Source organism: Magnolia sinica, chromosome 10 (genome assembly GCF_029962835.1).
Source record: "Magnolia sinica isolate HGM2019 chromosome 10, MsV1, whole genome shotgun sequence".
NCBI lineage: Eukaryota > Viridiplantae > Streptophyta > Magnoliopsida > Magnoliales > Magnoliaceae > Magnolia > Magnolia sinica.
Genome location: NC_080582.1, coordinates 18728238 through 18756110, shown reverse-complemented (window position 1 = coordinate 18756110; position 27873 = coordinate 18728238). Strand labels below are relative to the sequence as shown.

The following is a 27873-nucleotide window of genomic DNA, read 5'->3' as shown; positions in this document are numbered from 1 at the left end:
GATGCAGGGCCACCAAATGAAGGGTTAGGATCTTCGAATGTGAGAGATTATATGGGCCATCACACACCTATCTGGATCACCAAACCATGGGCCCCACTTCTACAAAAGGCCCATTAAGTACTAATGCAACAAGATCCTGTAACTGCTCTCTGAAAACTGATATATTAGTTAACACTGTCCCCATGATCTCTCAGCAAGGGCCACACATTCATTGAACCTAAAGCAGTGGACAAGGTGATCAACGGTCATCCCTGCAGCCTGCATGAATGAATAAATGATGACGGGGCGCACGAATCTGAACCCTCTCCTGAGTAGATCCTTGCTTATAGCCTCTGATTTTGGGCTCCTCAAAGGAACATTTCTGGGGTACCTGTATCTGTTGATCATGGGTTTGTAATTCACATAGGCCCATAGATAGCTACTGAAAGATCCGAATTCCTTCACAATCTGCATTTTGCATCCAAATGAAATTAGGAATGTTTCTGTTAATACTACCAACTTTGTTATGTGTACAATGTCATGAGGGTGTAAGTATACCACTATTGTATTATTGGGGGTGGCGATGGGCCGGGTTCGGCTGGGTCCGGATCAACCCGGCACTTAAGGTTCAATGCCCAAGCTCCGTCGAAGCCTGAGCTTGGAAAATTTGGTTGGCCATGACCGAACGAACCCGGCCCAGCTTACCCGAAAATTCATAAAATCCCTATCTTTCACTTGAATGTTCTTAATTTATCCATTCATGCATCACGCATGTAGAAAGAAATAGAGACTTAGAAGAAAGAAATCAACCATCTACATTCAAAATGCATGTGCTGCCTAATCAAGGATCAGAACGAACTAGGGCTGAAAGTTGGGCGGGTTCAACCTGACTGACCCGTGATCGATCCAACATTGGGTTGGGCTTGGGCAGGATGTATCGGGTTCGGTCTTGGGCTTGGGCTTGGTCTGTACAAACACCAACCCAATAAAACTTGGGTTGGGTTCGGATTGGGCTCGGGTTGAGATCTTAAGTTCCCTGGCCCAACCCGAACCCGATTGATATATAAGTTATAAATTATAATTGAGTGTGGATCATCAGTGTTGAAGGCACAAGAAATTTCCTTGTTGTCGGGTTTCATTGGTCAATGTCATTTCCGATGACTCAAAGCTAATGAGATATGTCGGATTTCTCTCTCCCAAATAGATTGCATGTTATACAACACGACTTTTAAAGCAGTAGTTGTCCTATATTTTAGCTTATTTGTTTAGTTAAAATGAAGTTCTTTACTATAAATAATTATATATATAATCAATAAAATCGTAGGCACAAAAACTAAGTCATATATTGAAAATATAATAGAACAATGTAATAACGAAAATATTAGCATGTATCCACCTTAGCAACCCGACCAACCTGGCCAAGCCCGCTTAGGTTGGGCTGGGGTTGAGAATTCCCAACCGAGGTTGGGTTGGGTTGAGATATGGAACCTTGGGTTGGGCTAGGGTTGAGCACCAACCTGACCCAACCCACCCGACTTTCAGCTCTATTAAGAACATATGAAGTTGGGTTGGTTTGGGCTGGGCCAGGCTGGCTCGGGCTAAAAGAACATGAGCACAGCACTAGTCCATGGGCCGAGCTAATAGGTCCTAGCTTGGCCCAAAGTCAGAATCTGCTATAAAACGTTTCTACCTCAAACTTTATTTACAAATGGACTTTAATGACATCCAACCCATCTGTCATCTGCGCCTCCTTTTCTCTTTGCCTAAAAAGCAGGACAATCCAAAATGCAGGTGGGCCACACCACGAGGAATATTTGGAACGGGGACATCCATCATTAAAAACCTTCCATATTGTATTTGAGGCCTATCCCAAATCTCAGGTGGGCCACAGCATGTGATTTTAAAGTTTTTAGGCATGATTCTACCTGATGTGGGCCACCTGAGTTTTGGAAACCAAGGAGACTAGGAGGTGGCACATATGATGGATGGATGGGATGTTATTAAAACAACATGGTGGTTCCATAGTAAGACTTATTGTATCAACACTTTAAATAACCGAATCATGGTCCCATTTTTGTAGAAAGTGGATTGTGTCCTGCCCCTGTTTGGACAATAATCCGTGCAGGCAGGGGCTACGTGGGGTCCACTGTGATGTATGGGTTGTATCCATGCCGTCCATCCATTTTTCATATCATTTTAGGGCATGATCCCAAAAAATAAGGCAAAGCCAAATCTCAAGTGGAGCAAGCCGTAGGAAGTTGTGATAATGCAACCCACCATTAAGACCTTTCTAGGGGCCACTGTGATGTTTATTTGCATCCAACTGATCATAAGGTCTATAGAATGAAGGGAAAACGAAAATATCAGCTTAATCCAAAACGGTTGTGGCCCCCAAGAAGTTTTTAATGGTGGGCGCTCAATCCCTACTGTGTAGTCCACTTGAGCCTGCCTCATTTTTTGGTTCGTATCTTAAAATGATATGAAAAAAATGGATGGACGGCATGGATAAAGTCTATACTTCATGGTGGACCTCACGGAGCCTTGCTGGGATGGATTATGGTCTAGGCAGAAATAGGATGTACTTAGATTCTTTTTTATTTAAGAAACTAAGGAGCAATTTGGATGGGAGTAATGATGGTAAATGAGAAGAATTGGGAGTAAATGGAGATAAATGACATTTAAGTCAGATATATATATATATATGGGGATTTCTATTCTTAGTCTAATTTTGGAAAGCCATAAAATGATACTTGTGTGAATATTGAAGATAGACAACTGCACCCATGGGTATTTAGAAGATGGGCAATGAAACATATGACTACCTTGTGTGGCGTTTTATAAATATGAGTTATTTTCTTCTTCTTGTCCTCATTTTTTTGAAAGTCACGTTTCTAAAGTATGGGTAAGGAAATTAAAGAGGGCATTTTTTAAGAAATGAAAGGAAAATGAAAACGGCATTTTTAAAGAAAAAATTGCAGAACAAACAATGGAAATATTATTTCCCTAAAAACTTCCAAAATCTACATTTCAGTGAATCCAAACAGGCTCTAATGTAGTTTGTAAACGAAGAGGTGTGATCATGAATATGAACTTACACAAGAGCTCATTGCTCAAACCTTATGATCTCCTAATCAGCCCACAGGCCCATCAATCCAAATAGTCCAATTCAATGGACCACCTATGGGATGAATCATAGCCCATAAATTAACCATTGGATTAATGTACTTTGCGCTGATAGGCGACTAGAGCTGACAAGAGTTTTTATGTTATAATCTAACCATTGGATCATTCCTATATTATCATGTTAGATGAGATCCAAAGGACATTAGGCTTTGTTAATTACAATGGCCCACAAGGAGTATGATAGCATAATCTACATACCATTAAAGATAAGGTGCAATACTCATCAACCTTACCTTTAGTATGCATCTGGCATTGTCTACAATGCACCTCACCCTGCTCTCTGCTAACACGAGCTTCTTGTTGGAGCTGATCTCAATAATCCCTTTCTCCCCCATCTTAGCAACAACATCAACGTAGAATCTTGCAAAAGCCTCTCTATATATCAAACAAACAAAAATTTATAAAAATTTTATAAAGAGAAAAGGGTGGGTAGCATCCGCTAGGTGGGCCACATCGATTGATCGGTGTAAAACACACACTTCAAAAGGTAGCCACCTTGGATAGGCCATGGATGGTCCTCTTTTCTCAGGAGGATTTTTACTACGGAAATCTCAAAAAATTCTGATTTTACCAAACAATGCCTTGACCATTCTTTAATTTTTAGTAGTCTAAAAATTGAATTGCTAAGGTCATTTTCAATGGTCTATATTTTTCCCACCACAGATAAAAAGTGGGCTCCACCACTTAAATGGTTCGGATGACCCAAACCCATGTCCAAGTGGCAGATTACAAGTTCACTTCAAAGTGCCCATGCAACTAAACTGGTGCTGATTATATATAAGAGTTAACTCCCTTAACTCACTCGTCTCAAATCGGCTCGAAACTGGGTTCAAGCAAAGTCAGATCTAATTTTTTGAACTCCAAAAGATTTTGAGCTGACTCTGAGCTAGACCTAAATCAACTCGACTCAGCTTGGAACTTGACTTGGTTCGAATTGATTGTAGTCAGATCAGATTTACTTAATATATATATTTTGCATATATTTATATATTTAAATAAGTTATATATATATATATATTAAAAACTTTAAAACCTAAACTCGAACTTTGCTCATAGGCTTGAACTCGAACTTGGCTCGAAAGATCGAGCTCAAGCTCAGCTTGAACTTGGCCCCGAGCTACTATACAAGCTAAACCGATCTGCTAAATCAAGCATGAGGACCAAACTAAGCTGAATTCGAAACGTGGTAGCTTGCTGGCCGAGTTGAGTCAAGCTGGCCCAAGCTCGAATCGGTTCAATTCGTGTACAACTCTAATAATCACGATACTAATCTCATTTAAGAGAAAATAAATTAAAATTGCAGTAAAATAGAAAATTTCCACCCCTATGTTTGGGTGTACCAATATGATGTAGAGTGGGTCGCAGAAAATTACATGGCCAAGATGGATCAGAAAAGGCCATCGAACCTTAAATCGGGCGTATCTTGCAATCCGGAATGAGTTATCTGACGTAAAATATATGATTTTGGGGTAGAACGAGCTACTGAAGCCAACCAACCCCGCTACGCCGGGTTGCGCAGCCCGGAATTGCCAACCAACCTAGAGTTTTCCTGTTTTAATTTCGTTTTTACTATAAATAGTAAGTTTTAGTTCGATTATAACTCTTCATCCGTCGGGCTTTAGGAGTTGCGCCCAACGTGAAAAGAGCTTAGAATAATTAGGAGAACGGTTTGGTGAAGCCAAATAGGACACTTACTATTTTTGGCCGAAAACGATATCACGACTGTCTATAAATAGTAAGTTTACTATTTATAGTAAGTCGCGGATTCTAAGAGTTTGAGTTGTAGTTTGCTTCTAATTTCTTTCCCATTGCTTGGTAGCCCTATTTAAAGGGTTGTGAACTCGTTTTTATTCATCAATTAATCAATTTTGAATTTATTAGAATTTATTTCTATTTTCTGCTTTCTTTCCTCGTGGATTCGAGAAGTCTCTGTGAGGAGTCCAGAGAAGCTCCGTGGATTCGGAGTAGTTATCCTCATCACGTTCATCCCTGCGTCACAATAATCGCAAGTGGTTTCCATATTTCTTCCAAACATTGATACTTTCAATTTCTAGGAACAGTTTGCAATATGGAGTACGCCCAAACGCACCATAAATATTTATTTAGTTGTTGAATAATGGGGAAAAATCACCTATATAACTCCCTTCGGCTGAGAATTTCTGTCCAATTGTAATCCATCAACGTGCCGGATAATGCAAGAAGCTCGAACAACTCACTGTTCATAATCACAGCTAACAAAAATGACTCAATATTCCTCAAATAATATAAGATTCGGACACAGATCTGTGCACGTGGCACGTGTGTGAAACATCTGAGCCATTGCATCAGGTGGTCATAACCATTTTGATGAACTGGGCGGCTCATAAATGTACATCGAATATGGACTATTAATTAAGCTGTCCATCCACCCTTTTTGTACTATGTCAGATAACTTGACAGATCTGATTTTTGGGCCATGCCGTCTATATAGTGGGCTTCCTGATTCACTGCTCATGTCCCAAACACGTGACATAAGTTCCTATAAATTTGCAAAGAGCGGATTTGGGCGAGACTCCGGACTCACACAAGAAGGTGCGGCCCTTACCGTCGTGTTACCGTGGGCCCACCTTGATGTATGTATTACATATCCACTCCGTCCATACGTTTTTCTAGATCATTTTAGAGCATCACTCAAAAAATGAAGCAGATTCAATTATCAGGTGGACCGTACCATAAGAAATAATGGTGATTGACCGTCCTACCATTAAAAATTTCTCTGGGCCAGTATTGTTTTTATTTACCATCCAATATATTGATAAGGTCACATAAGCTTGGATGAAAGGAAAAATTAAATATCAGCTTGATCCAAAACTTTCGTGGTCCATTAATGGTCAATCACCACTGTTTTTTATGTTATGGTCCACTTGATAATTGGATCTGCTTCATTTATAGGATACTACTGTAAAATGGTCTGGAAAAATGGATGGACGGTGTGGATACATAATACATATATCAAGGTGGGCCCCACTGTAACCCCACGCTTGGGGGAGGCCTGATCTCACCTAATCGGCTCCCAAATTTGCATGGGATTAAGGGTGTGTTTGGTTGCACTAAATACAACACTTCGTGATATTTTGTACAAAATTAAACTGATTAATGATATTTGTTGCAACCAAACACGCCCTAAATTAAGAAATTTATTACAAAAAAGAGAGAAAATCTCAATCAATCAAGTTGGTTATAAATCTGACTTGTCATCATAAACAGGGATGCCCCACCGCTCATCATGGAACAGAACATAGACCTGATCTGTGAGAAATGCATGTGGAAAAATCATGTTTGTTTCACAAAAAAAAAAAAAAAACATGTTACTAATGAAATAACCTTCTGATTTTATACCTTTTAAGTAATTTGAACTAGATCTGATTTTAGATTTTGATCACTAGCCAAATAACATGAATCAATGGATGATCTTGTTATTGGTTTTGGACAACTTAATATGATCTAGCCCATGTTTGGATGTTCAATTGAATTAAATTGCAATTGCCCAGTTATCCGTTTGGACGATTCGCTCAAAACTATTCCACCTCATTTGTAACTAGCAACTTGGAAATATGTCCTAGCACCAACCAAAAGTCGTCCAATGGCTTAGATTTACACTAATATCATGGTCCCCCAAGAGAACGGGTGGGCCTGATTTTTGAGTTAGGTTATGGCCAGGACAATGCTCTTAATGGTACAATTTAAAAACCTGAAAACTCAACTTGGTAGTTAATAAATATAAATTAAAACTTTTAGGAATTGCTTAAACACAAATAGTTGTAGGTTAGAGTTTTATAATGGTCTGTTGGTAGGAAGAGTCTACCAGATGAGCGAGGTTGGGTCTTTGATAGAGTGAGTCATTCGGTCTAAGTCAGCATGAGTCACATTGAATCAACTCATCCAGTCTTCCTGAGTCCAGGCTCCGCTGATGCCACTGTGAGAACTGAGTTTCATAGGGCCCGTTTGGATCGCAAGTTGCTTAAGATAAGTTATTTATGCCACATGTAATTTACCTTAATTTTTACTTATTAAGAAGATAAGTATGTTTGGTAAACAAATTCCTTATCAGATTCTCCTTTCTTTTGTCTTTCCCATGCCTCTCTTTTGCAACTTATGAAAAGTAGAAAAGTTAAAACTTTTTGATCAAAGCGGTTGAATACTTTTAAGTAAAAAAGTTACTTCTAACTAATCATAAATCAAACTTATCTAAAATAAGTTACCTATTCACTGTTGTAAGTATAAAAGTAACTTATTTGGTGGGAACCAAATAGCCTCTAGAGACAGGTTCAAAGTCTTGCTGAGTTGAGTTGACTTATTCTGAGTCAAGTTAGATGGGAGAGCAGATTAGCTATTATCGAGGTAACACCTTACTAGGTGTTACCCTAACCATGTGGGGCCTACCTTGTTTTTTTTTTTTTTTTGTATCCATGCTGTCCATTTATTTTTCCATCTCATTTTAGGACACGATCGCAAAAAAGATCCAAATATCAAATGGACCATAACACTAGAAACAGTGATGAATGACCATTTAGAACCTTTTATGGGCTACAAAAGTTTTGGATCAGGCTGGTATTTGTATTTTCCCTTCATTTAGATCTTCTTGACATTATCAAAAGGTTGGATGACAGGTAAATACTACGACAACTGTACCATGGGCTCTTAGGGATTTCTAATGGTGAGGCACTCAATCAACACTGGTTCCTATGGTGTGTGGTCCATCTGGGATTTGGATCTACAAAATTTTCGGGACCACGTCCTAAAATTGGATGGAAAAAATGGATGGACGCCGTGAATATACAAGTTATCATGAAGGTGGGCCACTGGGTAAGGGTAATAACCACTAAGGTGTTACCTGGGTAACACCTAATCCTCATGTTTTGGGTTGCATGCACAACATAGGCACCTGTGCAAGTTGGAAGATAGATATCCTCTGCCAATAAAATGCGACAAGATGCAATTATGTGTTTGGTTGTCACTCTCAATTGAAGTGATGTGACTGCCATTTTCATCGTTTAGTCTCTACACCCAATGTATGTTTGGATCACCATCAGATCTAATTGCAACCTTTAATCTAATAATGCGACAAATGACCAACCTTTCAGACTGGGTTCATAATATTGCAATTTCATCTGCTGTGATTTTGGAGCGGCCTCTCTCAATAGTGAGAAAAATCATCAGTTCTTGCAGTCCTCTTGTTTGATTAAATTGATTGTTGTCTATTCAGCCCACTTGTGTTAGGGGGGAGCGGATTAGGTGAGATCTCGGACTCACTCCAAACAGTGCGGCCCTTACCATGGGACCCAGCTTGATGTATGCATTCTGTGTTCACTCCGTCCATCCCTTTTTACATATCATTTCAATCCATTATCCCAAAAATGAAGCAGATCCAATTATCAGGTGGACCATACCATTGGAAACAGTGGTGATTGAATGTTCTACCATGAACCTTAATGTTTCTGGTAGTATTTATTTTCCATATCCAATCTGTGGATAAGGTTAAATAAGCTTGGATGAAGGAAAAAAAAACAAATACCAGCTTGATTCAGAACTTTTGTGGCCCATTAATAGTCAATCACCAATGCTTCCTGTGATATGGTCCACCTGATAATTAGATCTACCTCATTTTTGGGATAATGCCCTAAAATCATAAGAAAAAAAATGGACAGACTGTAGGCACAAAATACATACATCAAGATGAGCCCCACGGTAACAGCCTCACCATCTTGGGTGAGTATGGGTCTCACCTAATCCAATCCTGTGTTGGGGTTTGTTTGACTACTCTCACAGCTTCTCTCACAAAATAGAAGTTATTTTAAATAGCTTCTATTTCAAGAGAAAAGCTGTTGCCAAAATAGAAGGTTCTTTTATAAAATGGAAGTCATTCTAAAAATAGAAACTACTTTAAAGTAGAGAATAACATCTATTTTTAGAGAAAAGCTGCTACCAAACACACCTTTAGAGCAGCTTCTCTTATAAAATAGAAGTCATTCTAAAAATAAGAGTTATTTTAAAATGTAGAATGGCTTCTAATTATTTTTTTTAAAAAGCAGTTGCTAGCTAACAAACCCTTAGGTAGGGTGTCATCAGTCCATACCTAAGATTGGTTAATCAAATTAGCCTATGAATGTGGATCATTTAACTTTTATAGTTATGGTAGGGCCCATCTAATAATCGCATAGCATCCCATCATCATTGTGAGGCTCATGTAATATATAGGTTAGAGTCATATATACGATATAATCAGCCAGAGAGCATAGAAAGTAATGAACAATCATTCATAAACCTCCAAATTCGTTTGGTAGCTTACATGATGGTTAGATTGGCCTGATTTGATTCTTCCAACTTTGACGGTGGGATGATCAGATGGTTAGGTCTGATTTGTACAACCCGATGGGTCCACACGTGTAAAATAAGCTTGTTTTACAATGAGTTTTAGAGAAACCCACCTAAAGATAAGTTGAAAATTTAGTAGGGGTGGGGACATTTATTGGACTAGATGCGTGTCTTATCGTAGGTTGGAGAAGGGTCATGTCATGGTCACTAAGACCCAGTCCCATTTATTAAATGGCTCAGAATTCAGGATCAAGCCCAACCAACGATCTGAAATGACACTACCAGACCTAACCCATGACTAGAAATTCCTCAGCCCCAGCCTGGCCCATCTTGATTGACTTATAAGATAATTAAAGATGGAGGACACACGTGATGAGATCTGAGCCATTCATCACACTTGGCACAAATATGTGCACGTCCTGGGCCAAAATAAGGATGGTACACTGATCCGGTGAGCATCATGTCTACTTTGAATGTGGTCCGTTAGTCTTTTTGGATCCATCATCTTCTTCGTACACATACGAACAATCTGATTGTTTACACACGGTGGAGCCGTCCTTGGAACGGTTGGGATCTTGTACATGTGCATTCCATTGTCACGTGTGGGCAATAAAGATTTACAAATGCAGAGGGAAACAGCAAAGATCTACAAATGCAGAAGTATGATGGCAGTTCTCAGTCTCCCCACATGTGACAAATGTGGTATGTGTTTGCGCGAGATCCTGACCGTTCATCCGATGCACATAACCATGAACATTTCATGGCCCCAAATTCAGTATGCTCTATCCATCAGGTGGACCACACGAGTACTGGAAAAAAATGAGACTGGCCCGCCTAATGAATGGATAGGCTGGTGGCCTGATCTTCGGGCCATGTAACATACAGTGTGGGCCCCACCTGATTTATAGCACATACAAGGAGCAGGATTTGAGAATGTATCTTACCACAACCCTTAGTAATCCAACTGCACCTCTTTAAGCTCCCATCTCTAGAATCCAAGCTCACCTTCTCAACATCAGCAACTTCGACCTGACTAACCTCCCTTCTCTCAAATGGCCCAGCAGTCCCATTCATAGAAACCGCAACCTTCCGGTCCCACAGGCAAATCGAGCCGTTGATTGAAGAATCAATGGAATCCAAGGATAGATATAGGCATGAGAATGATGCTGATGAACTGCACTTGTGAATAGCAATTGGGTAGACCTTTTGGAGGTGTTTGGATAATATGCGGTTGTTTGGTTTCTCTCTTTCTCTAAGGCTTCTGTTTCTCTCCAAGGCATTGCGTCTCACATTGGTTGAAGGCATGGTTTTTCGAGGTACCAAAAATTTCAGGAACTTTGAAATGAGTGGATGTGTATGTTTGTTTGTAGTTTTGGGTGGGGTTTCAAATGGAAGGTGATTGAAGGGTCAAAATCTCATAATGGATGGTGGAATGTGAACTTCATGGTAGATAGAGAAACCATGAGAGAGACAGTTATAGCTTAAATGAGAGCTTTGACCCACATGTTACATTTTTTTACTTCATTAGGCGTCTAGGGCCCAAGTAGGTCCATCTATGATCAATTTGGACAGTTGGATAGAATAGGTGTGTCATGGATTACGCATGGGCCCAACATCAATCTCATTGGATGTTTGCACCATTCAAATTTAAGAGCCCTTAGGGAAGGATGTGTTGAGTTCGAGCACCGTCTTTCTCGGGGGATAACTATTCTGAATCCACGAAACTTCTCTGGACTCCTCAGAGAGATACCTCGAATCCACAAGGAAAATAAGAAAAAACAGAATAATTTCTAAAAATTTATAATAATTTGATTGATTATCATTTGCCATGTATGTCCCTTTCACACCATTAATATATATATATAAATACACACACACAGACACACACACCAAAATTTGTAAGTATCAAAAATATCAAATTTTTAACTCTAATAAAAATCCTAATTCTAATAAAATTATTCTAAAACCTAATTTCTAAAAATAAAAATTCTGAATAAACTTTTTGTAGAAGTGTCATAACATGATTACAAATTAATTCTAAAAAGGAAGAAAATCTGAAACTCTAAAAATTTAAAAATATTTTTAAAAAAAATTGAAATTACTAAAAATAGTAATTTTTTCCTAAAAATTAGTTTTTGAGCAGAAAGCGTGCATTTTCTGACAAAATGGACCGACGCAACCTACTCTATGGGTCAGTTCACCTCGGATGGCCGGTTTCAGTAAAAATTGATAGGTTATATGCCCCATAACAATACCCGGATCAAAAGTTATGACCAATTTACGATTTGCCTTCTTTTGGTCCAACCATGCCAGGACTATATCTGTACCACGTCCTACTTCACCATCCTTACAAGGATGGTTTGCTCACCCTACTAGCTGTCTTGTGGAGAGGTTTCTCTACCATTCTTGGTGAGGTGTGCTGAGGAACTTGCAAACTGTTTGAAATGGACCCATGCAATCTGATCCAGAATTCCATTTACCTTATTTGGGTGCAAGTTTACATGTGGAGCCCAGCCGAGTCCATCCATGATCATGGATCCTTGGATAAGGGAAGTCTGTTGTAGAACCTCTGCTGCACAAGAATGTCCCAGATAAAAATCAGGCCCGTTGATTGATCAGGTAGGCCATTGAATATGGGCCATCATAGTGAGCTGTGCATCACAGAGCTTTGTCGGTTAACCTTAACGTATAATGTGATGTGTGGTGCTGATCGTGAGCTGTGCATGACATCCAATCCGTTTATCATGTGTATCCATAAGTTAGGACGTTACAAAACTTTAGTGGGCCACACCATTGTGAATAGTTGGGATAGGGATGCCCACAATTAACAACCTTCCTGATTGTGTGCAGGGCTTACCATGTTTTACATATATGATTTTAGAGGTTTTAAGCATATGATTTTACAAGGTGGCCCACCTTTCCCGTGAGCATTATTGTTTCTTGATCTTTGGAAATTCTATTGTAAAAAATAACTGTCTTTCCTATACATTCACAAAATAGTCTTGCGTTGTGAATTTTGAATACTACTTCACGCTTACAATTAAAATATATATATATATATATATATATATATAGATATATATATTTATTTATTTATTCTTCGTCGTCCAGCCATTAACTAGCTGGTCTCTCTCTTTCTTCTTCTTATTATTATTTTTTCTTTTTTAAAAGTATAAATTGCTTGTTTTCTTTTTTAAAGTATAAATAGCTTGAGGACTTAACATAGCTAGTGCATTATCAAAAGGTAGTAGCCCAGGACAATGACCTGCCTTTGTAACACTTTCTCTGTCTTCCTCTTCGATGGCAATTAATGTTGAAGGCCTATACGTCGTATTGGAATTTTATACTTATTAAGAAACTTAGAAAATGAAACACCACATTATGTTTATTTATAATAAATGCAATGCCATTTTCATACTAGGCTCGAGTGTAGTAGCTTGTGGGATGCACGGGTATAATCGTGATGGGCGGCTTGTGTGAGGCAGGTGGCTTGTGTGAAGTGGAACCCATGTGAAGTAGGGCCAACGAAAGGGGGTTCGGCCAGGGTTCTAATCCATGGGATGTGGCGCCTGCGATATGAGATAAATAGATTAATTCACCATGCATTATCAGTTTGAGCTTTTAGAGCAAGTGGTTACTTGTCTTGCATCAATTGTTAGGTTTTTTTGAAAATAAGAAGAAAATGAATTTTAATTTATAAAAGAAAATTTAGAGAAAATGTTGTGGCTTTTGGTGATTGTTGGTGACCATTCATTTATGTATGGTGGTGCCTCTTGGTAAAGGGAGAATTATTTGAATTTGAAATGGAGGAATGTTATTGTTAAAGAGACATAATGGAAGAAGATATCTTTTCATGAAAATGGTCTTAAAGCATCTCTTGTAATTATATATAAACCTATCTTTGGGTCAATCCGAAAATCACAATTCCAACAATCTCCTCTCCATCTTTTTTTTTTTTTATTATCCATTTTCTTTTGTGGAAAGTTACAATTTTTAGGCGCTAAACTGTAAACAGTTTTTCAAGTACTAAATTGCAAACAGTTTTCGGGGGTAAATTGTAACAGCACAGAAGTTAAGGGTATACGTTGTAAAAGTGTGTTCGAAGTGCGTTTTTTCAATTTTGCAGGCCGAAACTCACATTTCTCTAGTCTTAGAGAAGAGGCTTATTATATCTTGGAGGCGGATTTGTTGTAACCCTCTTGCAATTTGGTTTAATCACCAGTAGGGGGCTAATATCGCCTTAAAGATAGCAACATCGTAATGCGCCTTAAACCTATCTTTAAGTGATTATTTTTCTCTCTTTCCGCCTCAAACCTAACTTCAACAACCCTTCATATTTAGGGTGTCGACTTTCACATCTTTTATAACCATTATTTTGATGAGTGGACATCAATTAATGTTAACCAAGCATGTTGTTGTTGGCATCATTATCGGCCTTTAGCCTTTGTACTTTGGTCATTGTGGAGAAGGTAGAAGGGTGATGATATGATTAGAGCTTGACAAAATGATCATGAAAATACCGATCTCATTCACCCTCGAGACATTTATATATGCCAATTTATTACTTGTTTCTATTGAGCTACTTATGAATTAATCTTCTAATTTAATTGAAACTTTTTCTATTTTAACCATGAATTCATTAGTTGATTCATCCGTTGATCAACATCTGACTGACAAAAAAGCATTTGAATATAAATTGACTAATTGCAAGCCCTTTTTGATGGTCGTGAATATGTTTGCAATCCATGGCTTCAATCAAACAGTCAATTTTTGTTTGATTCTCTTGATTTAAATGATTGATTTCTCAACAAAAGACCATAAACCCATACTTATCACTTGATAATCCAAAGCATTGCTCGTATGATTATTGTAGTCCAATTTGCGAGTAGAAGCCATTGACTCAAACAAAAAGAAAAACCTAACTCTAGTACCAATAATATAGTGGGTGCACGTTGGAAAGGGGCAAGAAGAGACCACCATCTTCTTCCACTATGATAAACCTTGAATCCATGATAAAATTTAAATCTATAAAATAAAAATAATCTCTAAAAGAGAAAATTTATTAATAAAATGTGAATAAAGTCCAAATAAAGCTTTCTTCCAAAACAATTTAGGGACTGTTTGGTTTTCCTTACAATGGTAAATAGTTGTAGATAGGCAAAGTTTACTTACTATTGTTACCATGCAGTGATACTACTTATATTTGATTGCAATTATGATTTTGTTACATTATTTATTTTAGCTAGAAATTATTGTAAAAATGATAGTTTTGTAATGTAAAAAAATAACAGTTACAATTTACTTCATCAATTTCCTTTACAAGTGCATTAGGTCTTAGTTTACAAGCCATAATTCATCTTTAAACAAACGCCTGAAAACCATAAAATATGGCTCATTTACTTAGCAATATTTCATAGGAAATTAGAAAACCACACAGACCTTTAGATGAATTATACATCTTAGATCCTAAATTTCTTTACTTTATGAGTTGATTGTACTTCATCTATCTCTAAATTAATAAAATTAGCATATATATATATATATATATTGATTTTTTAAATATTTATAGTACTTTGTTGAGAAACACGATGAAACTATCACAGTTATAAGGAAAAATTCTCATTTTCAAGGTAAAAAAAAAAAATTCATTTGAAGGGCTAGCACTCTCCTTTGCAAATTGTCTGATCACCCCAATTGACGACAGAGTAGATGTCCCATCTTCATATACCAAGTCTTAATTAGTCTATCTCAACAAATGGAGTCACAAGGCATTCAATTCAATTTGAGTCAAATAGAAGTCTATCACACCCAACACTTACACACACACATGAATGCTCACCTGGGCACCCATTCTCATGAGAACTTGTGAGAACCTTTTCAGAACTCAACACAAGTGATGTGGGCTCAAAATTTGAACCGTCCATGTGATGCAGCACCCCATGAATCCTCTGAGGCTCGACTTTTACCCTTATCCAAAACATTGGTAGGCCATGGCAAAAGAGAGAGACAAGTAAAGGAAGGAAACTATGTTGAAACGAGGATATATATCTTCATTCGATATACCACTTGAGCTATGGACCGGTGTATCCCGTCACTTACATACTTACATGCATAACCAAATTTGAGTCATTCCTTGTATGACAGACCATGTGTCTAAAGAATAGCAATAGTTACTACTTTCCATGTCTGTTTCTTTGCCTCTCATCTTAAGACATGATTTTGCACAATTCCATATGGTGTGGCCCACCTCCCAGTTAATCAGAGTTTTGTATCTGATGGATAGAATGGACTACATTTACATAAAGTCATTCTCCTACATTAGGGCCAGATACATAGGCAAGGTGTGTGCTTGTTTCGATTAAAGATGGTCATATCACTAATGGTCATTAACAACTTTCAAATATGCTTTACATATGGACATAAATGACCAGTTATATAGTCAAATCCTCGTCTCTGCTAAGTTGGGCAGAGGCAGTGACACAATTTAGGACTTGTCTGGCCCACCTGTTTGAGTGCTCTACTGGACTTTTTGAATCAAGTCAGCTTTGAGCTGGGGCCAATCTTACACCCAGGTCAGATATCTCATACACGTGCTTATTTGGCACGTGCTACTTCAAAGCGAACATTCTCAAATGATCTGCTCCATTGATTATGTGATTTCATTTTCATTTGCATTCATTGAAATCATGACGAAAAAAATTAGTAGAGTAGGGGCTGGAACATCTGATCAATGGAAAGATGGAGGGTCCACAATTATTATATTAGAAAAGGTTCGATCAACGTTTCGACTATCCATTATGTGAGGCCAACTTTGGTTAGTCACTTTTATTGGATGATCCTGACCAACCAAGATACTAATCCTGGCTATAAAAATGGACTATCTATATTGATTATACAAGAAAGCGTCTAGTTATTGATCTGGACCATCCATCATGAAACCTCTCAAAATCACATTGATACGATGATCCTAACCATACAATCAAAGGATAAAAAGTGCATGGTATGTATTTATTATATTGGAAATTGTTTTATTGACTAACCTTCACCGTCTATCTTGTGGGCCCACCTTTGGTTGCCAACCACTCTCAAAATTCACTTTGATTGAATGATCCTAACCACTGGTGACAATGGGCTGGTTAGCTCGCTTGATCTGATGAGTCTGACCTGGATTTTTGGGCCAGGCTTGGGCTCAAGTCATTTTAGCCGATCCTTGGTTGGGTGACCCATCCATCTTGAATCTAGACCGTTGGTTCCATTCCTATGAAGTGTCTATTTCTTTGTAAATGTGTGGCCCACTTGATCAATGGATAGATTAGAGCATTCAAGTGGTCAACTCAATGATCTGGGCCTTTCTTCATGTGTGGGGCTGGACCCACCCTTAGCATGGCCCCACCCAAACTTGGCCCATTGCTTCCCCTATTCTTAATCATCTGATCCATAGATAAAAATGGACTGCATGTTTATTTTTACTAGAGAAGGTCAACTCAATGATCTGGGCCTTCCTTCATGTGGAGCCCACCTTTTATTGCACGTCCATCTAAAAGAATCACGTCACCATCCAATAAATGGCTAAGAAAATGGACCGTCCATGTTGATTGTAATAAAGAAGGTCCATTCACTGATTTGGATCATCCATCATATCTGATGGTCCAATCATTTCTGGCCCACCTCTTATTCCCCTTCCCTCTTACAATCCTTTGATAGGATGATCTTAGCCATCTGATCTTCAGCTAGAAAAATCAATGTTCTGTATCCATTATAATGAAGGTCCAAGAATTAATTTTAATCGTCCAATACATGGGGCCCACCTTTGATTGCACATCCCTCCCAAATGATCTCTTTAGATAATACTAATTAAATTGCAATTTTCATATTAATTATCCAAACGCACTAAAAAAAAATTCAACCATTAAGTTGCAAAGACCTGTTATGAGAAAACACCTTAAAATACAATCTCTAACAAAGAAATCACAAAAACCTATTTCCAAACTCAATAAAAACTTAAAATCTTCAGGAAGCTACGATGGCAGGGCCACCAAATGAAGGGTTAGGATCTTCCAATGTGAGAGATTATATGGGCCATCACACACCTATCTGGATCACCAAACCATGGGCCCCACTTCTACAAAAGGCCCATTAAGTACTAATAAAACAAGATCCTATAACTGCTCTTTGAAAACTGATATATTAGTTAACACTGTCCCCATGATCTCTCAGCAAGGGCCACACATTCATTGAACCTAAAGCAGTGGACAAGGTGATCAACGGTCATCCCTGCAGCCTGCATGAAGGAATAAATGATGACGGGGCCCACGAATCTGAACCCTCTCCTGAGTAGATCCTTGCTTATAGCCTCTGATTTTGGGCTCCTCAAAGGAACATTTCTGGGGTACCTGTATCTGTTGATCATGGGTTTGTAATTCACATAGGCCCATAGATAGCTACTGAAAGATCCGAATTCCTTCACAATCTGCATTTTTCATCAAAATGAAAATAGGAATGTTTCTGTTAATACTACCAACTTTGTTATGTGTACAATGTCATGAGGGTGTAAGTATACCACTACTGTATTATTGGGGGTGGCGATGGGCCGGGTTTGGCCGGGTCCGGACCAACCCGGCACTTAAGGTTCAATGCCCAAGCTCCGTCGAAGCCTGAGCTTGGAAATTTTGGTTGGCCACGACCGAACCAACCCGGCCTAGCATTACCCGAAAATTCATAAAATCCCTATCTTTCACTTGAATGTTCTTAATTTATCCATTCATGCATCACACATGTAGAAAGAAATAGAGACTTAGAAGAAAGAAATCAACCATCTACATTCAAAATGCATGTGCTGCCTAATCAAGGATTAGAACGAACTAGGGCTGAAAGTCGGGCGGGTTCAACCCAACTGACCTGTGATCGACCCAACATTGGGTTGGGCTTGGGCAGGATGTATCGGGTTTGGTCTTGGGCTTGGGCTGTACAAACACCAATCCGATAAAACTTGGGTTGGGTTCGGATTGGGCTCAGGTTGAGGTCTCAAGTTGCCTGACCCAACCCGAACCCGATTGATATATAAGTTATAAATTATAATTGAGTGTGGATTGTCTGTGTTGAAGGCAAGGGAAATTTCCTTGCCATCGGGTTTCATTCGTCAATGTCATTTCCGATGACTCAAAGCTAATGAGATATGTTGGATTTCTCTCTCCCAAATAGATTGCATGTTACACAACACGACTTTTAAAGCCGTAGTTGTCCTATATTTTAGCTTATTTGTTTAGGAAAAGTGAAGTTCTTTACTATAAATAATTATATATATAATCAATAAAATCATAGGTACAAAAAATAAGTCGTATATTGAAAATATAATAGACCAATGTAATAACGAAAATATTAGCATATATCCACCTTAGCAACCCGACCAACCTGGCGAAGCCCGCTTGGGTTGAGAATTCCCAACTGAGGTTGGGTTGGGTTAAGGTATGGGAACCTTGGGTTGGGCTAGGGTTGAGCACCAACCTGACCCAACCCACCCAACTTTCAGCCCTATAAAGAACATATGAAGTTGGGTTGGGCTGGGCCAGGGTGGTTCGGGATAAAAGAACATCGGCCCAGCACTAGGCCATGGGCCGATCTAATAGGTCCTAGCTTGGCCCAAAGTCAGAATCTGCTATAAAACGTTTCTACCTCAAACTTTAAGATAGACAACTGCACACAGGGGTATTTAGAAGATGGGCAATGAAACATATGACTACCTTGTGCGGAGTTTTATAAATATGAGTTATTTTCTTCTTCTTGTCCTCAATTTTTTGAAAGTCACATTTCTAAAGTATAGGTAAGGAAATTAAAGAGTGGCATTTTTCAAGAAATGAAAGGAAAATGAAAATGGCATTTTTTAAGAAAAAATTGCGAAACAAACAATGGAAATATTATTTCCCTGAAAACTTCCAAAATCTACATTTCAGTGAATCCAAGCAGGCTCTAATGTATTTTGTAAACGAAAAGGCGTGATCATGTTTATGAACCTTACACAGGAGATCATTGCTCAAGTCTTTTAATCTCCTAATCAGCCCACAGGCCCATCAATCCAAACAGTCCAATTCAATGGATCACCTATGGGATGAATCATAGCCCACAAATTAACCGTTGGATTAATGTACTTTGCACTGCTAGGCGACTAGAGCTGACAAGAGTTTTTATGTTATAATCTAACCATTGGATCATTCCTATATTATCATGTTAGATGAGATCCAAAGCGCATTAGGCTTTGTTAATTACAATGGCCCACAAGGAGTATGATAGCATAATCTACGTACCATTAAAGATAAGGTGCAATACTCATCAAGCTTACCTTTAATATGCATCTGGCATTGTCTACAATGCACCTCACCCTGCTCTCTGCTAACATGAGCTTCTTGTTGGAGCTGATCTCAATAATCTCATTCTCCCCCACCTTAGCAACAACATCAACGTCGAATCTTGCAAAAGCCTCTCTATATATCAAACAAACAAAAATTTATAAAAATTTTATAAAGAGGCGGGTAGCATCTGCTAGGTGGGCCACATCGATTGATCGGTGTAAAACACACACTTCAAAAGGCAGCCACCTTGGATAGGCCATGGATGGTCCTCTTTTCCCCGGAGGATTTTTACTACGGAAATCTCAAAAAATTCTGATTTTACCAAACAATGCCTTGACCGTTCTTTGATTTTTAGTAGTCTAAAAATTGAATTGCTAAGGTCATTTTCAATGGTCTATATTTCCCAAACCACAGATCAAATGTGGCTCAACTTAAATGGTTCGGATGACTCAAACTGTCCAATGGCAGACTTACAAGCTTCACTAATCAACAGTGCCCAGCCAATAAACGGTAGCTGATCTATATATAAGAGAACTCACTTAACTCATTGACTAATCGCTCGAACTGTTAAGCAAAGTCAATTAATTTTTAGTAAAATTTCAACGCTATGGTAGTACCTAAATCACGTTGATCGCAATCCAAACATTGACTTTTCAATTGCATATGGAGTACGTCAATTTACCTTAAGATATAAATATTTGTTTAGTATGTTGATAATGTTAAATAATCACCTATATACTCTCGAGCTATATTTACTGATCCAATTAATCCATAACATCCATTGCAAAACTCAATCAACTCACTTCATAATCAAGCTAACAAAAATTGACTAAATTTCTCAATAAAAGATCGGAGCATCAACTGTGGCATGTGACGGTGTGGAACACGAGCTACTATCAAGCGTAACCATTGTAATGGCAGGCTCATAAAGACATCGAATAAGGATTGTTAATTAACTGTCAGTAGCTTTTTGCTAGTCGATATCGAGGTCTGATTTTGGCCAAGCTCTAATAGTGGCTCCATTCACTGTACATGTCCCAAACACAAGTGACATAAGTTCCTTCAAATTTGCAAAGAGCAGATAATATGGTAATTCACTCACCCAAGAAAGTTTCCCACCGTATGTTTGTGGGCTACCAATAATTCACAGCTAGTTTTCTAGACATATTGATCATCACCAAACATTGAACGTTCAATTATCAGTGAACGTAATATAGAATATGTGATTACTGTCCATAACCATTATAAATATTTAGGGTATAGTTTTGATATTAATAATATATATATAATCACATACCAAGGAGAGGAAAAATAAATATCAGCTTGTAATCCAAACTTTGCTGGTCCATCTAAGAAGCTCAACACCACTGTTCATAGTCACAGCTACAAAATGACTAAATGATCTGCTCAAATAATACTAAATGGTCTGGAACAACGTGCATTGGCACGTGTGTGGAACATCAATACTGTGCATTATTGGGGTCCATGTCTAACCATTGTGAATGGGAGTGCTATGGTCCACACCTTTTGCATGTGTGTTTGGTGTCCAAATCACATTTTGATATTTTGTCAAAATTAACTGATTCTGATTTTTAGTGCCCAACACGCCCTAAATAGTTTATTCATGTAAGAAAATCGTGACAAAGTTCCTATAAACTCTTGCTAAAGGACGCCAGATTGGAATCAGAACATCGGACTACTGCAAGAAGCTGCGGAACAATCACTGTTGTTCAAAAATACTGTTACCTTGATGTAAATTACCGTCTGATTCACTCCTGTACATACGTTATATTCTAGATCATTTTAGATGATCACTCCAAAAACATGAGATTCAATTATCATTGGTTTTGGACTACTTAAGATAATCACATGCTGATTGTTCCACCATTATAAATTCAGGGCCCTGGTTATCTCGATTTACCTCAAATACTATTCCATAATTTGTCACATAGCAGCTTGGTAGTCAGGACCAACCAAAAGTCATCCACGGTTTAGATCCAAAACTTATGGTCCATTAATGAGTCAATCCGCCTGTTTTTAGTTGTTATGGCCATGACAATGGCTGCTTCATTATGGTGAACTACCTGTAAAATGGACTCTGAAAAACTCAGGACTTGGTAGTTACATAAATATAAATACAAAGCTTTAGGAAACTCAAACACCAGCTTGAGGCTAGATTATATTGGTCTTTGGTCACAAATGCATTCGGTGTAGTAGTGGTCGCACTTGAATCAACTTATCTGTCATTTTGGCTACCGAAAATGTGAAACTGAGTTTCTAATGATATTTGGTGCAACCATAACAACTGATCAGCAGCATTGTTGATAATATGCATATGTTTGGTTATAAATCTTACTCTTATGTACCACGCCCCACCGCTCATCATGGAACAGAACATAGACCTGATCTGTAAGAAATGCATGTGGAAAAATCATGTTTGTTTCAAAAAAAATAATAATACATGTTACTGATGAAATAACCGTCTGATTTTTTACCTTTTTAAGTAATTTGAACCAGATCTGATTTTAGATTTTGATCACTAGAAAAATAACATGAATCAATGGATGATCTTGTTATTGGTTTTGGACTACTTAATATGATCTAGCCCATGCTTGGATGTTCAATTGAATTAAATTGCAAATGCCCAGTTATCCGTTTGGACCTCAAAACTATTCCACCTCATTTGTAACTAGCAGCTTGGAAATATGTCCTAGCACCAACCAAAAGTCGTCCAACGGTTTAGATTTACACTAATATCATGGTCCACCAAGAGAATGGGCGGGCCTGATTTTTGAGTTAGGCTATGGCCATGAAAATGCTCTTAATGCTACAATTTAAAAACCTGAAAACTCAACTTGGTAGTTAATAAATATAAATTAAAACTTTTAGGAAATGCTCAAACACAACTAGTTGTAGGTTAGAGTTTTATATTGGTCTGTTGGTAGGAAGAGTACCAGATGAGCGAGGTTGGGTCTTTGATAGGGTGAGTTATTCGGTCTAAGTCAGCGTGAGTCGCATTGAATCAACTCATCTAGTCTTCTTGAGTCCAGGCTCAGCCGATGCCACTGAGAACTGAGTTTCCTAGGGCCCATTTGGATTGCAAGTTGCTTAAGATAAGTTATTTATGCCACATGTAATTTACCTTAATTTTTACTTATTAAGAAGATAAGTATGTTTGGTAAACAAATTCCTTATCAGATTCTCCTTTCTTTCGCCTTTCCCATGCCTCTCTTTAGCAACTTATGAAAAGTAGAAAAGTAAAAACTTTTGGTTGAAGTAGTTGAATACTTTTAAGTAAAAAAGTTACTTCTAACTAATCATAAATCAAACTTATCTAATATAAGTTACCTATTCACTGTTGTAAGTATAAAAAGTAACTTATTTGGTGGGGAACCAAACATCCTCTAGAGACCAGTTCGAAATCTTGCTAAGTTGAGTTGACTTATTTTGAGTCAAGTTAGATGGGAGAGCAGATGAGCTATTAACCACGTAACACCTTACTAGGTGTTGCCATAACCATGTCGGGCCTACCTTGATGGGTTTTTTTTTTTTTTTTTTTTTTTTTTTTGTATATCCATGTTTTCCATTTGTTTTTACATCTCATTTTAGGACTCGATCCCAAAAAGGATCCAAATATCAAATGGACCATAACACTAGAAACGGTGATGAATGACCATTAAAAACCTTTTATGGGCTACAAAAGTTTTGGATCAAGCTGGTATTTGTATTTTCCTTTCATTCAGATCTTCTTGACATTATCAAAAGGTTGGATGACAGGTAAATACTACGGCAACCTTACCATGGGCTCTTAGGGATTTCTAATGGTGAGGCACTCAATCAACACTGGTTCCTATGGTGTGTGGTCCATCTGAGATTTGGAACTGCAAAATTTTTGGGACCACGTCCTAAAATTGGATGGAAAAAATGGATGGACAGCGTGAAAATAGAAGTTATCATGAAGGTGGGCCACAGGGTAAGGGTAATAACCACTAAGGTGTTACCTGGGTAACACCTAATCCTCATGTTTTGGGTTGCATGCATAACATAGGCACCTGTGCAAGTTGGAAGATAAATATCCTCTGCCCAAATCATTCAAAGCAAATAAAATGCAACAAGAGGCAATTATGTGTTCGGTGCGTGTCATTATCAATTGAAGTGATGTGACTGCCATTTTCATGGTTTAGTCTCTACACCGAACGTATGTTTGGATCACCATCAGATCTAATTGCAACCTTTAATCTTATAAAGCGACAAATGACCAACCTTTCAGACTGGGTTCATAATATTGCAATTTCATCTGCTGTGATTTTGGAGCGGCTTCTCTCAATAATGAGAAAAATCATCAGTTCTTGCAGTCCTCTTGTTTGATTAAATTGATTGTTGTCTATTCAGCTCACATGTGTTAGGGGGAGTGGATTAGGTGAGATCTCGGACGCACTCTAGACGGTGTGGCCCTTACCATGGGACCCAACTTGATGTATGCATTCTGTGTCCACTCCGTCCATCCCTTTTTACATATCATTTTAATCTATTATCCCAAAAATGAAGCAGATCCAATTATCAGGTGGACCATACCATTAGAAACAGTGGTGATTGAACGTTCTACCATGAACCTTGATGTTTCTGGTAGTATTTATTTTCCATATCCAATCTGTGGATGAGGTTAAATAAGCTTGGATGAAGGGGGGAAAAAAAAACAAATACCAGCTTGATTCAGAACTTTTGTGGCCCATTAATAGTCAATCACCAGTGCTTCCTATGATATTGTCCACCTGATAATTAGATCTACCTCATTTTCAGCATAATGCCCTAAAATCATAAGAAAAAATGAACAGACCGTAGGTACAAAATACATACATCAAGATGAGCCCCACGGTAATAGCCTCACCATCTTGGGTGAGTATGGGTCTCACCTAAACCAATCCTGTGTTAGGGTTTGTTTGACTACTCTCACAGCTTCTCACACAAGAATGTTCTTTTATAAAAGGGAAGTCATTCTAAAAATAGAAACTACTTTCAGGTAGAGAATAACATCTATTTTTAGAGAGAAGCTGCTACCAAACACACTTATAGAGCAGCTTCTCTTATAAAATAGAAGTCATTCTAAAAATAAGAGTTATTTTAAAATGTAGAATGGCTTCTATTTTTTTTTTTTTTTTTTTTAAAAGCAGTTGCTAGCTAACAAATCCTTAGGTAGGGTGTCATCAGTTCATACCTAAGATTGGTTAATCAAATTAGCCTTTGAATGTGGATCATTTAACTTTTACAGTCATGGTAGGGCCCATCTAATAATCGCATAGCATCCCATCATCAATATGAGGCTCATGTAATATACAGATTAGAGTCATATACACAATATAATCAACCAAAGACCATATAAAATAATGAACAACCATTCATAAACCTCCAAATTGATTTGGTAGCTTACATGATGGTTAGATTGGCCTGATTTGAGTCTTCCAACTTTGACAGTGGGATGAGCCAGATGGATAGGTCTGATTTGTACAACCCGATGGGTCCACATGTAGAAAATAAGCTTGTTTTACAATGAGTTTTAGAGAAACCCACATAAAGATAAGTTGAAAATTAGGTAGGGGTGGGGACATTTATTGGACTAGATGCCTGTTTTATTGTAGGTTGGAGAAGGGTCATGTCATGGTCACTAAGACCCAGTCCCATTTATTAAATGGCTCAGAATTCAGGATCAAGCCCAACCAAAAATCTGAAATGACATGACCAGACCTAACCCACGACTAGAAATTCCTCAGCCTCGGCCTGGCCCAGCTTGATTGATTTATAAGATAATTAAAGATGGAGGACACACATGATGAGATCTGAGCCATTCATCACACTGGCACAAATATATGCACTACCTGACCCAAAAATCAGGATGGTACACTTATCCGGTGAGCATCATATCTACTTTGAATGTGGTCTGTTAGTCTTTTTGGATCCATCATTTTCTTCTCACAAATACGAACAATCTGATGGTTTACACACAGTGGAGCTGTCCTTGGAACGGTTGGGATCTTGTACATGTGCATTCCATTGTCACGTGTGGGCAATAAAGATTTACAAATGCAGAGGGAAACAGCGAAGATCTTGAAATGCAGAAGTATGATGGCATTTCTCGGTCTCCCCACATGTGACAAATGTGGTATGTGTTTGCGCAAGATCCTGACCGTTCATCCGATGCACATAATCATGAACATTTCATGGCCCCAAATTCAGTATGGTCTGTCCATCAGGTGGACCACACGGGTACTGGAAAAAATGAGACTGGCCCGCCTAATGAATGGATAGGCTGGTGGCCTGATCTTCGGGCCATGTAACATAAATTGTGGGCCCCACCTGATTTATAGCACATACAAGGAGCAGGATTTGAGAATGTATCTTACCACTACCCTTAGTAATCCAACTGCACCTCTTCAAGCTCCCATCTCTAGAATCCAAGCTCACCTTCTCAACATCAGCAACTTCGACCTGACTAACCTCCCTTCTCTCAAATGGCCCAGCAGTCCCATTCGTAGAAACCGCAACCTTCCGGTCCCACAGGCAAATCGAGCCGTTGATTGAAGAATCAATGGAATCCAAGGATAGAGATAGGGATGAGAATGATGCTGATGAACTGCACTTGTGAATGGCAATTGGGTAGACCTTTTGGAGGTGTTTGGATAATATGGGGCTGTTTGGTTTCTCTCTTTCTCTCAGGCTTCTGTTTCTCTCCAAGACATTGCGTCTCACATTGGTTGAAGGCATGGCTTTTGGGGTACCAAAAATTTCAAGAACTTTGAAATGAGTGGATGTGTATGTTTGTTTGTAGTTTTGGGTGGGGTTTTAAATGGAAGGTGATTGAAGGGTCAAAATCTCATAATGGTTGGTGGAATGTGAACTTCATGGTAGATAGAGAAACTATATGAGAGAGACAGTTATAGCTTAAATGAGAGCTTTGACCCATAAGTTACATTTTTTACTTCATTAGGATGGTAGTTTGCATCTGGGGCCCAAGTAGGTCCATCTATGATCAATTTGGACCGTTGGATAGAATAGGTGTGTCATGGATTGTGCATGGGCCCAACATCAATCTCATTGGATGATTGCGCCATTCAAATTTAAGGGCCCCTAGGTCAGTTTATTTATTTATTTTAAAGTTGGGAGAAGAACGAGTACTGTAATATGGTAGAGCAATCCCTCAACAAGATAAGTGGCAGGTGATGTGTTGATTGGGTCCACTCATATACTGGCACTAGGATGAATGGCTCATGTTTTAAAGATAAATTCATGGACGATCCTATACTTATTGCATGCCACCAGCCGCATTTGTTTTCCACGGTCGCTTTAGTGGGATTTGATCAGACAAAAACCATCTGATCGCAGGAAGGATGTGTTGAGGTCAAGCACCGTCTTCCTCAGGGATAACTATTCTGAATCCACGAAACTTCTCTAAACTCCTCGTAGAGATACCTTGAATCCACGAGGAAAATAAGAAAAAACAGAATAATTTTTAAAAATTCGTAATAAATTGATTGATTATTATCTGCCATGTATGTCCCTGTTACACTGTTAATATAGAAAAAAAAAAAAAAACAAAAAACAAAATTCGTAATTATCAAAAATAACAAATTTCTAACTCTAATAAAAATCATTATTCTAATAAAACTATTATAAAACCTAACTTCTAAAAATAAAAATTCCAAATAAACTTTTTCTAGAAGAGTCTTAACATGATTACAAATTATTTCTAAAAAGGAAGAAAATCCAAAACTCTAAAAATAAAAATAAAAATTAAAAAATCAGAATTACTAAAAATAGTAATTTTTTTCTTAAAAATTAGTTTTTGAGTAGAAAGTGCACGTTTTCTAACGAAATGGACAGACACGACCCACTTCGTGGTCGGTTCACCTCAGATGGCCTGTTTCAGTATAGATTGATAGGTTGTACGCCCCATACGATACCCTGATCAAAAGTTTGTCCAATTTATGATTTTCCTTCTTTTGGTCCAACCATGCCA

At 38.2% G+C, this 27873-nt stretch overlaps 1 protein-coding gene across 1 annotated transcript; it reads right to left on the bottom strand.

Moving 5' to 3' along the window:
- Positions 1-88: 88 nt before the first annotated feature.
- Positions 89-26656, bottom strand: LOC131258115 (uncharacterized). The gene is made up of 5 exons (XM_058259184.1): positions 26261-26656; positions 6393-6450; positions 5294-5377; positions 3396-3537; positions 89-447 (listed from the first exon to the last, which is right to left on the bottom strand). Exons 1-5 carry the CDS (start codon positions 26619-26621, stop codon positions 169-171), a joined length of 924 nt encoding a protein of 307 aa, XP_058115167.1. The 5' UTR covers positions 26622-26656; the 3' UTR covers positions 89-168.
- Positions 26657-27873: the final 1217 nt, after the last annotated feature.

Coding starts and splice junctions, on each gene's coding strand:
- LOC131258115 (XM_058259184.1), bottom strand. CDS start 26,621: ATGCCTTCAACCAATGTGAGACGCAATGTCTTGGAGAGAAACAGAAGC. Junction 3,538..5,293: donor AGCCGAAGGGAGTTATATAG/GTGATTTTTCCC, acceptor TTTGATATATAG/AGAGGCTTTTGCAAGATTCT. Junction 448..3,395: donor ATGCCAGATGCATACTAAAG/GTAAGGTTGATG, acceptor TGCAAAATGCAG/ATTGTGAAGGAATTCGGATC.